Source organism: Betta splendens, chromosome 9, assembly GCF_900634795.4.
Source record: "Betta splendens chromosome 9, fBetSpl5.4, whole genome shotgun sequence".
In the NCBI taxonomy this organism is placed as follows: Eukaryota; Metazoa; Chordata; class Actinopteri; order Anabantiformes; family Osphronemidae; genus Betta; species Betta splendens.
The window spans coordinates 11,322,309-11,337,506 of NC_040889.2; the positions used below are offsets into that span (position 1 = coordinate 11,322,309).

Below are 15,198 nucleotides of genomic sequence, written 5' to 3' on the forward strand. Positions count from 1 at the left end.
CCCTCGTTTGATCACGTGGGATAAAATTACACCAATAGCAGTCAGACATAAAGGAAAACAGTCAGCCAATCAGAGGCGCTTAGGGCGGAAACCGGGAAATAATAAGCAACTGGAGGACGGAAAACTAAAATCTAGGTGGAAGAGACATTGCTGCATGTATAACTATAACATATTTACAACAATCGATCGTGCAAGGGAAAAACATTAGGGTATGTATAATATCAAACCACCTTCTAGAGAACTTTACCTCTAAAAGTATACAATTAGCTGCGGCCGTAAATAATACCGTGGATCTGTAAACCGTAAGGTTTGGGTAGATGAAGGCGACACTTTATGTGATTGAATTATGTTTGCTTCATCTCAGGTTCCCGGGAATGCTTTCTTTTAATGCCCCGTAAAGTCACAAAGACAGAGAAGCCTTCTCTGCAATTCCTGGAGCGGCCTCTGTGTGGCGCCAGACTTCAAAATGTGCCAGAAGTCCGAGCAGCTCTTAATCCCAGAGAGTTCATCACAGAAGCAAAAACACAGAATAGATCAGCTCTGAGTTCTTGGGTAAGTTGTTTATTCAGTGTGTGTGAATGATGTTATTCAGCAGGAAAGTCCACAGATTGCACCCCTTTATCGTGTAACTAAATCTGTTTATTACGCTTTTATTTTTTCAGGTAAGCCCACAGTTTGACAGTTCACTTGCAGTTGCACGTCCAGTGAAACGAGGGAGGAGAAAATGCCAGTCTGCGACAAGCATCACTGACAACTGCAGTAAGCTGTCCAGGAAAAGCAGCGTGTGCAAATTCCCCTCACTATCGTTTCATAGAAGGACAAGAGAGCAGACTCAACAGTCAAAGCGTACATGCACAAAGAAGGCCACAGCGTCTGCTGTTGTGTCTGACAAAGCAGAGCAAGCACAGGGATCGTCTGAGCTCAAAAAGACAGTGTCAAATGCTCACTTCTTGGATACGCCAAAGAGACAGCCAGCCTCAATCAGAAAAAGGAACGCAGAGAGGATCTCTGGTGGTGGGTTTTCCAGCAGTGGTCTACCTCAGCCTAAATCTCCACCTATTCAACTAGCAGAGAGATGCAGAATTTCAACAGAAAGTGTTTCAACGCCTGCTCCCATTGATACCTGCAGTGCTGACCCTCCACCCGATGTGGACACCCCAGAAGCACTACCAGACAGAATCAATTCTCCTTCCTTACCGTTTGTAGGCCTACACTCACTTCTAGTTCAGCCATGTACACCACCACATAATCAGCCACCTGACCTTTTGGTTACTGACACACCAGAGAGTATTTATGGGTTGAAGGTGACATGGAGGAGAAGGAGAGGATTGATGTTGTCGTTGAAGGAGAGGGGCCATCTTTCTGATTCAGATGTGGTAATTCACAGCTGATGTAGACAACTGAACATAACAGGAATAAATGATTTTTAAAAGAAACACTAGACCATTACTCACCGGACCATTAACAAGTTTAGTATTATAAACCTCATAATGATGAGCCAATTAAGACTTATTATTATTATACATCCTGTCTGGACAGCTTATATAATATAATGCAGTTTTTACAGATTCTGTTCTAATCAGGGGTCAGGTTTACAATCTAATTGTGATGCTTCTGCATTTACACAAAAACTATATGAAAAATGTGGTCTGTAAATAATATCACATCTCCACTATGAAGTTTGGACTCACTTGTTAATACATCTGACAAATGGTGGGGTCCTCAAAATGTCTTGTCTTTGAGCTATTTTTGTAAAAAACAATAAAAGCAATGCAGGTACAAGTAGTTTTACTGATTTTGGTGATTAAATATTGTGTAATTATTAGGTAAGAGATACATGTAAAAATGTAACATGCAGAATTGATTTCTACTTTGAGAGATGAGTGAAAAATCCCTAAATTTGACATAAAGAAAAGCTGAACCACATACAGCTGATGATTTCAAAGCGAATTAATGTGTAACAGGTGAACAATTGTAATATACAGACTTTATGTCGTGTTATTTTCTTAAATTGTGTTGATTACTGGTCCGGTCACAAAACCATTTGTATAAATCTTATGCGACAGGTTTGCTTTTGCGTGACAGGCGTTTCTATTTAAAGGTGAAAGAGAAGTAAATCCCCGCCCTCCGCAGAAACATCCGCCAATCACATTCCACCTCAGTGGTGCGTTCACCAATAGGAAGGCTCGTTCTTTGTGCGTTCGGTAACTAGGGACCGAGTAACAGAGTTCTCCTCAACCGCGTCCACAAAAAGTGCATCTCCGCACGAGGATCTTCCTTAGCAACCGTGGATAAACATGAGTTACTACAGCATAAGGTAAAATCCACCCGACGCGGCTTCTGCTCTACGTTCACATTTGTTCTGCTTGCGCAGCCGTAGGTTGAAAAGTGTCTGGGCGCAGCTCCCGGCTTCTTTTACGCCCAAAAAACTTCCCTATCGCCCACAACTTTTATAAAGGCACCATTGCTGGTGGTGGAGCCTGGGCTGAGGCTGCTACGGCTAACGTTAGCCTCTGATGGTTTAAAGCTAGCTTTTGCGTTCCACAGCTGGAAGACGAGCAGATGTGACAGTTAACGTGTCCGCTTTGCGTTATTTTGATGGATCCTTGCGCGACACACTCGGCTGAGCTGAGAGCAGGAATTAGTTTCGGAATGGAAAAGCATCGCTAGTCGTCATTGTTTAAATAAAGCTTAGTTAGTGGAGCTTTGCTACCTGATCGTATGGTACCGACGGGATAACAACAGCTGGCGAACTAGTGGTTTCCAGTAATGTAAAATTATACGTACGTAAGTGGCGTTAATAATTTATGTGACGTCTGGGAAGTCTTTGTAATTTAAGTAGCCGTTTTGGATTCCGACAGGCTTTTGTTATTCCCTTTCATAAAATTTAGACAAATTAACTTCGCCTGCATGTGTAAATGGATGGATTCCAGCGGTCACTGTCAAATGATCAGCATCAGGGATCACAGGCTCCCAGACGCCTTCCAGCTCTGGCTTTGAATACAATGAGCCATGTTTGAGCATGCCTGTGTGTGCCCTGCACCTGGTTCATGTCTGAGCAATCCTGTGGAAGTAGTCGTCATTCTCAGGACCTGGTGGATCCACTGATTTATGTATTTAAATAAATCCGTCATATTTTCCGAGTGAGTCGACGAAATGCTTGGCAGCCGTTCGAGAGCGGCACGGCTCCTCTTCATTCTGCTGCTCACGCAAGCAGGTGTTGTTTGTGTGCGTGTCTGCGTGATGGAAGGCACAATTTCAAAGAGCAGAGGTCTGCTTTCATGTCATGGAGATAAAATCTGTGGCCCTCCACCCTTTCCTCTCACCAGCCCGGCCTGACGGCTCGATCTTATCGGGTCGTAGACAGCCACTGTCGAGCACAGCTTCACCGCGTAACACCAGCAAAATCATATTTATTCCCGTTGGACCGATAGTTGATCCAACATGGACTTTAACTTCATGCTAGGAACAGTCTGGTACTTGTTGCTGTTATTTTAGTAATGTGATCATTCAGCATCCCCAGCTGTGATGCACAAGAACTTATCCAGAAGGTTTGTGTTAAAGTTCACAGAGGAACTGACTCAGCGTTTGGAGCGAGGAATATTTTTCTCATTTTCTCAACATTTCTTTCAGTTAGTTTTGTCATTTATGAGTGTGGTGAGACATGTATTTCTCTAAAGCACAAATGCCTTTTGGAACCGCTCAGCAAAGCGAAGCAGCTTTGAATTCCAGAGTCCGCCTGCCGGACTGACACATTTGGGAGGAGTGACAGTTTTCATAACAAACTCGCAAGGGTTACACTGAAAAGACTGCTTATGAGTGTGGTGTTGAGAGTGGGTGGCTGATGAACTGTTGCACAAAACTCCGATAAGAAATGGCTCAGACTGGAACTAGGAACTGAGAGGTAGTGCCAGGCCTTGCTGCTACACAGCAGGTCCAGTGTTATCAGAACATTAATCAATGTTATGGAAGAAGTCTTCACAGTTTCATCGTGTGGTTGACCAGTTCAGGCTTTGACTATAAACACATAGTGATCTCAGTGGAGCGGTCTCACATCATTCTTATAAATTAATCAATTTAAGAATTCCCCACAAATAACTCAGTTGACCTCTGCAGCTTGTGGCTTAGTTGTGATTTACTGTGGTTGTTCGCTGGAAGCCAAACCCTCCATCCAGCTGTCCTGAGTCGTCCACTGTGTTTCTCGTGAAGAGAAAACGTCCCGGTCTGAGAAATGGGCTCGCTTTTGATGAGAGTCTCAGCAGAAATCAGTGCTCCAATCTTAAGTCCTGCGCATGCTATCATTATCCAAAACACTGCTTTTGCCTTCTGATGATTCTAAAGGTCACGGACAGCTTAACAAAGCGAACGATAATTCATCTTGAGTGCAGTTTTTTCCTTGTGGTCTTCAGGGGAGTGGTATAATTATCAGCTCGTGCATTTTTCCATCATTTGTTTTGAGCTCAGTAATTACTCCCTCAGGTGACTGACTCCTCTGTTTACCGTCAGTGGACTTATGTGCCATTTACCTCAGCCTCTCAGGAAAAATATACACAAACAAACTCATTTTCTCTGTCTCTTCTTTCCTTCTTGCCAACAAGAATAGAAAAATGATTAGGAGGCTCTGGTCTCCTAGCAACTAGTCCACAGCACCGTATCTGTTTTAGTAGAGGGAATCTAGAAGTTTTAGGTAATTCATTTAAGTTTATAACCATGTTCTAGGGAGACAAGGTCTGATCTATTTAGACGCCACTAAAAGCTCAGATGTTAAACAGACTCACGCTGCGCGAGTCAGAGTAAAGCTGTGTCCGATCTATTAGAAAGTCACTGAAAAGCAGTCGGACAGTAACATGTAGGAATTTAGCTGGTAACTGATATTTCATCAGATCTTTCCACCCAGAGAAACGAGTTCAAGTTGCTGTGGAAAGGGTGATGTGTGTGTGTGTTGTACACCTGAATCCTTGTGCGTAACCTGAAGTATGAAGTCATGGTAACAGCTCGGTGCCTCCCGACCTCACCGGTAGCTGTCACTCCCCCGGGTGCTGGGTGGGACATGACATGAGCAGAGGTCCTGGAGCTTGAACTTACTGTTGGCTAGGACTGCGCCGAGTCTCTGATCTCCTGTGTAAATGAAGGCGCCGTTAACGTGCGATAGGAGCGAGTTCTGCTGCAGCCGCATCCATGGACACGGCGAAGAGCGGGGCAGCGGAGCCCACGTACAGCCGCTGGTCGTACAGGTACAGGCAGCGGCGTGCACGCTGCACACACTGTCACCTTCACTCGTCTGCATCCTCTGCTGCCACTTTCAGCGTGTGCTTTTTGTTTGTGTTAAGGCGACTTGCTGCTCACACACACACACACACACACACACACTGTGCCAGCATGGAGGTGAGCTGCAGCTGGAGATGTGCTTCACGCTCATGTTTCTGCCGCCGAGTCTTTACTTATTCAGAGCATCGGCGTGAGACCGCGTTCTGTAACCAGAGTTGGTCGTTTGTGGTTTTGTCCGTCCCATGCTTATGGCTGCTTGCTTAAAATACTTCATGACACAGCTGCTTAAAATGGCCACTCACCTTGAAGTGCATCTTTGTTCCAGTGAGGTTCAGAATGTTGGTCTTCACTCTCACACAGCTGAAGTCTTTAGGTGAAGACGTGTGAGTTTGCCTCAGACAGCGTTCACGCCTGCATGTTTTTGCATATTCTCTAGTTCTGGTAGCGGTGCACTGGGCCTCGGGAGAATTAAGCACTTAATCTTATCAGTCTTTGTTTTATTCCTCCCTTTTCTAAATAGAAAGCCGAATGGCCCGTGGCAGAAACAAAGTTCCTCTCATTCAACTTTGAAATTCCTTTTTAAAGAAAAGGCAGAGTTAATTAAAATGAACAGAATGGGATGTGTTCTGATAATAAGATCCCTCTGGTTAATGGCAAGCCATTTTTAAATGGCTGTGATATTGTCGAGTGAACAATGTAACTGGTCAAATTCCCCTTTTTCCATCCTGAATCATATTGGACCTGAATAAATGCATTCATTTTGCAGCTGTAGAACCATTCCAGCGCAGCAGCGTAGCAACGCTGTGTAAATCTTTGCAGCTCAGTGCTGAGGCGCCTAATTACAGCGAGGCCGAGGAACTGGCTGCAGGTTTTTAATCAATGCCGGTGGAGGTGCTCTGTTGATGGAGCTGAGGTCTCCATGGTAACCGTGTGACATGCAAAGGAGGGGCGACAGTGGCGTGTTCGTCTCTTGTCACCCAAGCTGTGATGGACTAATGAAACATTTATCACACGCAGCAGCGGTGAGGTGTCCAGCGCTCGTGTGTGTGTGTGTGTGTGTGTGTGTGTGCGCGCGTGTGTGTGTGTGTGTGTGTGTGTGTATAAAATCATGTATATCAGTATTCTATGGTTTGCACTAGCTGATCATCTTCCACTTGTATTCCCACATGGTGCCGCCTTGCTGTCGTCCCTGAAGACCCTCCAGCTCTGGCAGCTTCTCCTCTCACTCAACAGCGAGGTAGAGCATCACACACACCCGACCACACGCCCTCAGTCACCATCTGTCAGCGAGTCGCCTGAAAGTGGCGAAAATGGCGGAATGAAATTAGGGAGCATTGATGTAGAATAAAACCTGTTCATGCTGCAAGCAACAGTTTTCACCTATAGATCAACATGCAAAGAGTTTGTTTTTGTTGATTAGTGTCATTGGTTGTGTTTGGAGCTGTTAAGGGATGCTGATAATAGAATCCTTTGATGAGCATGCATCAGCTGTGATGGGCCTCTGGGCTCTAAGTAGACTTAACATTTGTTATGTTGACGTGATATAAAATGTCCTGAAGCACTTTCATCACATTATCAGACAACGGTGCCTCAGGGCTTTGTCACTACGATAGAATACGATCAACATCAGGGAATGATGGATATGATGATGTGAGGCTTGTTTTTAGTTATTCCACTGTGCTTTGTATCAGGGACACAGAAATGAAGCCACAGCCATGAGAAGTTCAGGTGAAAACACTTCATGTCTTGCAGGCAATAATGGATGTAATGATATTAGTTTGACAAGGTGATTTTGTGATTATGGCCACAACAGACCATAATGTTCATGATTAGTTCCCCAGAACAACTTTGACCTTCATTTTCTTAATCACCATCCTGAATGAAAGCTAATGTGTTATTAAAGAGGGTCGGCAGCATCTGCTCCGCAGACTCCTCTGTCTTCAGGTGGACGCTTTACGAGTGGTCACAATACACAGTGATGACGACTAATGCTGATGTGGACCGATCATGACTCAGCGCAGCGTTGGCTGCTGGGCCACAGACCACGATGATGGGCCTAATTACAGTCTGGGCTGAGTGAAGTGCTCCTTGGTGGGAGTGGGTTTCCGACCCCCAGGCACCGTCGGGCCTGAGGTCTGTAAGTGGAGGTGCTGGTGCTACAGCGAGGCTGAGGGACATGGAGCAGGAGAACTTCATTCTTGTACACACGTAAACCTTCTCCATGAACAGTCGTCACGTTGAGCCTGACTGAGCTGAGTCAGCGACCTCCACACACAGCAGGGATGCCTGTGTGTGCGTGGCTTCCTGCTGCCGCACGTCTCTCCTCGCCGTAGCTTAGCGACGCGGCCTCTTCCAGTCCCCACAGGAAGGTGTCCAGGGTGAACGCCGGGGGAACGCCAGGCATTCTCTCAGCTGGAGCTTTGTTCTTTTTGTCTGTCTTTGACAAACTTGCTTTGTGTCTTACAGAGGGCTGCACCGGGCTAGGCCTGTGTGTGCTGTCAGCGTAGAATCACTACAGCTATAAGTGAACGCTTTAGATGGGTCGTTATTACCTGGATCAGGTGTGTTAGGCGACGGGCGGAGGTGGCGAGGCAGAGTAGATGCTTCAAGGGCTGATGTCTAACCTTCCTTCTTCCCTGCAGTGCCATTGAAGATGATGGTTCCAGCCTGATGCAGCAGAAGCTGGAGAAGCAGGTAGGAAGCTCCTTCACCGTCCTACTCTTCTACGACTCTGTGCCTCTTGTTGTAGCTGTGTTTTCCGGTCGGGCCGGTGAATTAGGACCGCCGTGTGTTCTGCTCTCGCCACCAGGGGGCGCATGGTTTTGGCGGAAGCAGCTTCAGCATCCTGCAGCTGTGTGCAGCGTAGTGGTAAATGTTATTTGGGAAACGTCCTACTTTTCACCTGCCCAGTCACTCGGACTGCTCTCAAGAGCCGGATTGTTTCTGTTTATCACCCATTTCCTGATACAGCCCCTCTCGTGCTACGCGCCGCTTCCCCCCTCCAGACGTTAGGCGCTTTATCACACACCCTGCTGCTGAACCGCGGAGCCGGGCTTTGATTTAAGCTGGGAGCCGCGCTCCGCTATCGCACACATTAGGCAGACGGGAACAGGAGGACCCGGCTGGCGACTTCAAAGGGAGGGAGGATTTAGTGCCGGGCGCCTGGCTTTGTGCGTCCCACTGCGCCTCAGCTTCTGTTTCTTTGCAACACATGTGCCCAGAGGGGAGGAAGATCACCATTAAAGAGATGAATGAAAAATAATTCAACATCAAGTCTGTGTTCAGGGTTTTTCCTGCCTCGTCCCACAGATGATAATTCCAGTAGCTCGTTGAGTCTGTCTCTGCCTCTGCCCCCCCCCCCCCCCCCCCCCCCCCCCCCCCCTCTCTCTCTCTCTCTCTCTCTCTCTCTGTCTTACTGGAGCCCTAATGACTGCTGATTCAGTTAGCAACGGTGACCGTGCACACACACACACACACACACTCCTGGTGCTCTGTATGTGACTGAGCGACAGACCCTCTTCTGCCAGAGGACTGCGTAAGACTGACGAGGTCGGACGCCGGATTATCGATCCTCACGCTCGTCTGGTGAAGAGGAATGAGGAATATAGACAGAGCTGTTTGTGGTTTCACCTGACTTCAACTCAAATACTCAAATAGACTTTTTCAGCAGAGTAACTTCAGGATGTCACTGGAACGGGTTGGTAACTAATTTCTCCCTTTGAATGTTGATCTGAGGAGCAGCTTGTTTTATAAGAGTGATGTGTGTGACTGTGGACCCAGTCCCTCACATAGTGAGTATGGCTAATAAAATCAGATATACAGTAAGTTTGACTTCAGAGTCTTTGCAGGGACGGGCAGTTATTCAACTTAAAGTATTTTCTGCCTCCCCGTGTTTTGGCTGCTACAGGAAGGACTGGGATAAACCCAGTGAAGTCACATCCTGGTGTGAAAATGTTGAGTCCTGGAATATACAATACCCTGTCTTAAAATAGACTGCGCGATCTGGCCAGATGTTGCCCGTGCTCCAGGCTGCAGGCTGACAATGTCCTCCGTTAAACTGTGCTTCAGTCCCACAGGCTGTGTGTGAATGTGAAAGTTAACATTTGTAAAAGTACTGTTAAATAATCGGCCAGCTTGTCTGTTTGTGAGCGATAGTGTGTTTAGGTCAGACTTTAATTTTTAGAGTGAATTCATTCATATATAAGCTTCTGGGTCTTGTTTGTTTGTATGGATTCCAGGACGAGGGCTGATGAGTTATGAAAGCGTTCTGGTGCAAACATGAGACCAAGTCCTCTGGTCTCTTCCAGCTCAATAAACAGGACTTGTTGTGCGTTTGACGCACTAATTAATGCGCTTGCGTAATTCTTTGGCTGCTTTGACCAAGAAGATTCAGGCTTCAGGCAAATGGATGGAGGAAGGTTCACCGTTACTGAACTTTATCACAGACCAAGCGCGGAGCGTTATTTCAACTTTCATTGTTGAGTGTTTGTAAAAACCTGTAAGTTCACGCCGCCCAGGCAGCGTGGGAGTGAAAGGAAGCAGGTTACACTCTAAACCTTGAAAGGAGCTTCTTTTCAAGGTTGGATTTTCTGATGATGCTGATGTAGTATGTTCGTCATCAGAAGTCCCTTATTCTCATATGTGTCATCAAAACAAATCGTGCTGCCTTCGGGGATCAGAGAATCTTCCCTTTATTAACTTTATTAATGTACATATGTCCTCCCCTGTGAAGTCATTCTCACGTAGCCAGTCATCTTCTGGCTCACATTTTGTTCTTGTTACCGTGGCGTCCCTATCTACAATCACATGGTCCCTCTGTCACCATGGAAACTGTACACAAAGCAGGAATGATGCTTCTGATGTCCTGACTTTTTATTATTTCCCATCATGCCAAAAATATCACTTGTTGGTTCTTCGTTTTATGTCTGGATTCTTATAAAAAGAACTTCCACCAGCCTCAGCTGAACCTCATGCATGCTAATGTAATTAGCCCTAACCTAGTTGATGTTGATGTTTTATGCATTGAAAAGCATTTAATAGTAATCTGTTTATATGCATGAAGAAGAGGAGCCTTAGACTAAATGTTTTGTGTTCGCCTGTTTGGATGGCAGAGGGCACTGCTTGAGCAGAAGCAGCGGAGGAAGCGGCAGGAACCCCTGATGGTCCAACCCAACACAGAGGCTCGGCCCCGGCGCTCCAGGACACGGCGCGGCGAGGAGCAGGCCCCGCTGGTAGAGTCTCAACTCAGCGTTGTCAATGATGTCATCATGGATGGTATTTGAAACATGCACTAGTGCTGAGCTAATTGTAATAACTCACATGTAGCAGCACACAAACTGGGGCTGGTGACTGGTTGAACTGTGGTATTGATCTATAGGCATCGATGGCCCCGCAGCGTTCTTGGGCTCAGAGGCTCCTGATCTGGGAACAAAAATCCAAATCACGTCGGCCAGCCAGACCCAACACCGGTCCCAGTCTCAGTCCCCTGCTGCCGAAGAGCCAGAGAGAGATGGAGACACGGAGACACTGCTAGAGTCCAAGACAGACATCCACGAACTCCTGCAGAAACAAGGTGAGGCCCTTGGACCCCTTTATGTAATAGAAATTATAGATGTGTAGAAATGACATACAGCTGTCCAAATCTCTCTGCGGTAGTGAGGTCACACCTCCCTAACCTCCTGATTAGCCAGTGCTGTTGAACAAAGTCATATTTTGGACACCTCTAAGACTTGAAGCACTTTGGGCTGTGATGCAAAGTAGGGATACAGACAGTGTAACTGATGGTGACGCAGTGAAAATGGGTCATTTAATAATAGGCCTGGGCTTTGTTCACACTGCTCATCTACCGTGTCACACACACTAACTCACCAGCCAGATTGCAGGGATATGGAAAGTTTATGCGTGAAGTAAAATGTAAAGAGTGCAACTACACACAGTCAAACCACAGGCTGCCATAGTTATATTCCTGTCGTTGTCTCCTCCAGTTAATGTCACAGCATTTACTACAGGAATATGTTCTGCGGAGCTGCAGGTATTTTTGGCTTCCTGTCTGTGCATTGAACAATGAGAAGGGAGAAATAGAATTTTTAAGGTCCATTCATATTTGATCAGCTCATTCAATCAGAAGCTGTATTTTTGGCCCACTGCAAGGTTTAATATGAAGCATGGGAGTGTGCACTAATTATTCCCCTGGTTTTATTTAGTAAGTTGTTGGTCTATCATAAGTCCTCGCTGACATTTCCAGGTGGTTGAGTTCATTCACCTTTGGTGTTTAATTGAACCCTGAAGCTAACATTTGCATTCAGTGTCTTTGGGAGCGTCTCTGTGGAGTAGCTGCACACCCAGGGTTCAGCTCCTGTCGATGCCCCAGTATAAACATTGTGTTTGGTTATGGCTCTGTTGCATTATTCATGCTGGCATAGGCCAGTGCTCTTCTTCCCGGACCTCATTCCAATCTGGTGGCAGAGACATTTGAGGTCAGGGAGTTCAAGTAGAAAACGGCCTGTGTGTAAAGAAGAACTTACGCTGGGCCAAACAGTGAATAACTTTGTACCATAATCACGCTCTAAAACGCTCATCTTCTGAAACAGTGGAGCTGTAGAAAACACTAATTCTCCCTCTTAGGGAGATGTTTTCATGCCAGTGGACAGCGTTTGCTTTCTGGACCGACGCCACAACCAACAGTTGATAAATCCAATTATCAGTGAAGGGACAGATGTCTCAAGCAGCCGAGACTGGCTGCAGTCAACTAGGCCCGTTTCACGTCTGCATGACTTCATGGAGCGGCTTCATGTGGACAGACGCAACCCATGGATGTCAGCCTCATTTCTTAACCTTATTGTCACCCAGCAATAAGTGACTAATGAGTAGGTGCATTGACTGTGACAGGTAGGGCTTCACTTGAGGCTACCGGCTAAATGTGACCTTTCAGGATGTGGAGCACAGCTTAACAGAGGTACGACATGTGCTGTTTGATAGGAGATGGCTCTGTTGGTTCAATCCCTTTATATTGTGTGGCTCCCATCTAAAACTGATGAGATGAGGCAAGTGAACTCTGCAGCTAACGATTTTCAGCTGTTACTCAAGTATTGCATCTTAAAGAGAAAAGATGAACGGAGAAATTGGAAAATACATCTTTGGGGCAGTCTAGCTCCAAAACGAGGAGAGATGGGTGCTTTGTAGTTGAGGAATCACACCGCTGGGACTCATTTTCTTCCTTCTATGCCATCACGTCTACCTGGTTTCTCCTCAGGTCTGTCTGGCAGCATGAACTTCGACGAAGCCAGCGAGCACGAGGACAATGCGGAGGAAGTGCGGCCGCGTTCCCTGTCTCCCCACGCCGACTCCACCAGGCCTTCCTCCGCCGCAAGCGCCAAAGAGGTGAGTGGCTCAAACGTCTGCTAACCACCAAGACCGCGCCGATCTGAACCGACGCTCGCGTGTCCTCAGGAGGCGGTGACGCCGACGTCGCCGGCAGCAGAATGCCTCATGGATGTGGCCAATCTGGAGGAATTTGTGCTGCGCCCAGCTCCACGCGGCGCCACTGTGAAATGTCGAATCACCCGGGATAAGAAGGGCATGGACCGCGGGCTCTACCCCACCTACTTCATGCACATGGAGAGAGAAGACGGCAAGAGGGTGAGAGCAGGCCCCGTACCGGACGTCTTAGATGTACTAGACGTACTGGACAAACCGAACGTACCGGACGTAGGACCACACATGCACCGTTAAAGGGAACTCTGTCTTTTTCCAGGTGTTTCTACTGGCAGGACGAAAGAGGAAGAAGAGTAAGACGTCCAACTACCTTATTTCAGTGGACGCCACAGATCTGTCACGAGAGGGAGAGAGCTTCATCGGTAAACTCCGGTAAAACCAGACGTCCTCTGTGGGACTGAATGTTGTTACACAGACTCCAGAGTTGCTCCAGAGTTGCAGTTTTTTTGGTTGGTGTTTCATAAGTGGTGTGTCCTCCTACAGGTCCAACCTCATGGGGACCAAGTTCACAGTGTATGACAACGGCACCAACCCCTGCAAGAACCCCGGAGCTCTGCTGGAGGAGAGCAGCACGCGGCAGGAAGTGGCCGCCATCTGCTACGTAAGCAGACAAAGACAAAGGCAGGTGTCCTCATGTGTTGTTGGGCTGAATTGTCACAATTGTCGCTTCGTTATCTGGCAGGAAACCAATGTGCTGGGATTCAGAGGACCACGCAAAATGACCGTGATCATTCCAGGCATGAATATGAACTTTGAGAGAGTCCCAGTGAGGCCTCAAAACGTGAGTGCGCTCCACCTGGACGTTGTTGCATGGTGTCGTCTCCTGGACGGCTTGACTAACGGTGGAACCGATTGATTGACAGGAGCAGGAGAGCCTCATCAGCAGATGGCAGAACCACTCCCTGGACAACCTGATAGAGCTGCACAACAAGGCCCCAGTGTGGAACGACGACACCCAGTCCTACGTGTTGAACTTCCACGGGCGCGTCACTCAAGCTTCCGTCAAGAACTTCCAGATAGTCCACGACAACGACCGTAAGCCCCGCCTTCTGTCGCCGCTCTGGTTCCGATGTCCCGCGGTAGCTCGGGGACGTGCGTCGCGAAGGGGGGTTGCAGTGTGACTGTGTCTTTTCTCTCGCTCCACAGCCGACTACATTGTGATGCAGTTCGGCAGAGTGGCTGAAGACGTCTTCACTCTGGACTACAACTATCCCATGTGCGCTCTTCAAGCCTTCGCCATCGGCCTGTCGAGCTTCGACAGCAAGCTGGCCTGCGAGTGAACCTTCTCTTCTGTTTCTGCTCCGTCACGCGTTTTGTGGGCCCTCGCAGCTCCTCAGCATCACCCTGGAGCAGGTTCCCACAGGCGAAAATAAAGAAGTGAGACACCGGCGAGAAGACCTGGTTGTCAGGTGGCAAATCCAACAGCTGTCTTGTGTAGTGCTGTAGTAGTTAATGCCATTTTACCGCGTTTTTAAATTTCATGTAACTTGTGTTTTGTATGTGAACACAAACTAAAAGGGAAAAACTAAACAAAAAGGCTTCTTTTGGTGCTGGAGACAGAAAGAACTGATGTTCAGCTTCCCTGAAGGTTTCTATATTAATCTTATATTTTCTGTTGCCTTTCAAGTTCATTTCAATCAGTGTTCTTGGCCTCTGGCGCCACCTGCAGACCAAACCTGGGATTGTTTTCAGGAACCAACAGCTTCCTGCTGCTAGTGTGGCTACAGAGATGGAATCATGTTTACATCTGTATGATGTCATCGTCTACTCATTACTAATTTGAAACTATTCATTTATGTTATTATGCTGTGCATTATCCTGAACAGAGCCGTCTTGTGTTATTTGTGTTTTTGTGAGGATGCGTAATTTTTGTCTCGGGACGTTGGAACAAGTTGGAACATCACTAAAAAAAAATAAAATGCAAAATTGCACATTTTAAGAGAGAATATATACATAGTGTATGTAAAAACTTATGACGTTTTATTTGATTTAATATTACATCTTTTAACATCATATACAAACTGCTTTAGACAAAGCTTGTCCGTTCATGGCTACCTGGCTGCTACTGTATCTACAGAGTGTAAATGATCTAGTTGACATTTAATCTAGTTTGTCTCAAGGTCTGATCATCCTCCAGTTGGAATTGTGAAGGAGTCTTAAGAGTATCAACTAAAGGTAGTACGATTAAATTTTTTCAAATATTTCTTCCTTTCAGTTTCCTGCAGGTATATGGAGGATGTGAAAATGCAATTGGAAACATCTACAAATTTAAGTTTAAGGATAATTTGGAGTCACAGTTACATCATTACATTTCTATATGAATCCCAGAGGAAACGGCTTTTCAGTGTAGTGGTCTGAGGAATTGTTACATTAAATACACTCAAAGCAAGCTTTGGAATTGCAGTTTTAACATTTTGTAATCAAAAATCTTCAAGA

General features: G+C 46.5%; 2 protein-coding genes across 5 annotated transcripts; both read left to right on the top strand.

Moving 5' to 3' along the window:
* Positions 1-49: 49 nt before the first annotated feature.
* Positions 50-1,782, top strand: rhno1 (RAD9-HUS1-RAD1 interacting nuclear orphan 1). Its single transcript, XM_029164258.3, has 3 exons — positions 50-209; positions 365-552; positions 663-1,782. Exons 2-3 carry the CDS (start codon positions 388-390, stop codon positions 1,389-1,391), a joined length of 894 nt encoding a protein of 297 aa, XP_029020091.1. The 5' UTR covers positions 50-209; positions 365-387; the 3' UTR covers positions 1,392-1,782.
* Positions 1,783-2,196: 414 nt separating this feature from the next.
* Positions 2,197-14,184, top strand: tulp3 (TUB like protein 3). Of its 4 annotated transcripts, none has more exons than XM_029163817.3 (12): positions 2,197-2,317; positions 6,464-6,505; positions 7,911-7,962; positions 10,380-10,542; positions 10,646-10,840; positions 12,521-12,648; positions 12,718-12,906; positions 13,022-13,134; positions 13,246-13,363; positions 13,445-13,543; positions 13,626-13,797; positions 13,909-14,184. In XM_029163817.3, exons 1-12 carry the CDS (start codon positions 2,298-2,300, stop codon positions 14,040-14,042), a joined length of 1,425 nt encoding a protein of 474 aa, XP_029019650.1. In that variant the 5' UTR covers positions 2,197-2,297; the 3' UTR covers positions 14,043-14,184. The 4 variants fall into 4 exon arrangements, with proteins under 4 accessions (XP_029019650.1, XP_029019649.1, XP_029019652.1 ...); XM_029163816.3 differs by lacking the exon at positions 2,197-2,317 and adding an exon at positions 2,351-5,234; XM_029163819.3 differs by lacking the exon at positions 2,197-2,317 and adding an exon at positions 7,735-7,829.
* Positions 14,185-15,198: the final 1,014 nt, after the last annotated feature.

Coding starts and splice junctions, on each gene's coding strand:
- tulp3 (XM_029163816.3), top strand. CDS start 5,179: ATGGACACGGCGAAGAGCGGGGCAGCGGAGCCCACGTACAGCCGCTGG. Junction 12,907..13,021: donor AGAGAGAAGACGGCAAGAGG/GTGAGAGCAGGC, acceptor GTCTTTTTCCAG/GTGTTTCTACTGGCAGGACG. Junction 13,135..13,245: donor AGCTTCATCGGTAAACTCCG/GTAAAACCAGAC, acceptor GTCCTCCTACAG/GTCCAACCTCATGGGGACCA.
- rhno1 (XM_029164258.3), top strand. CDS start 388: ATGCCCCGTAAAGTCACAAAGACAGAGAAGCCTTCTCTGCAATTCCTG. Junction 553..662: donor GATCAGCTCTGAGTTCTTGG/GTAAGTTGTTTA, acceptor TTATTTTTTCAG/GTAAGCCCACAGTTTGACAG.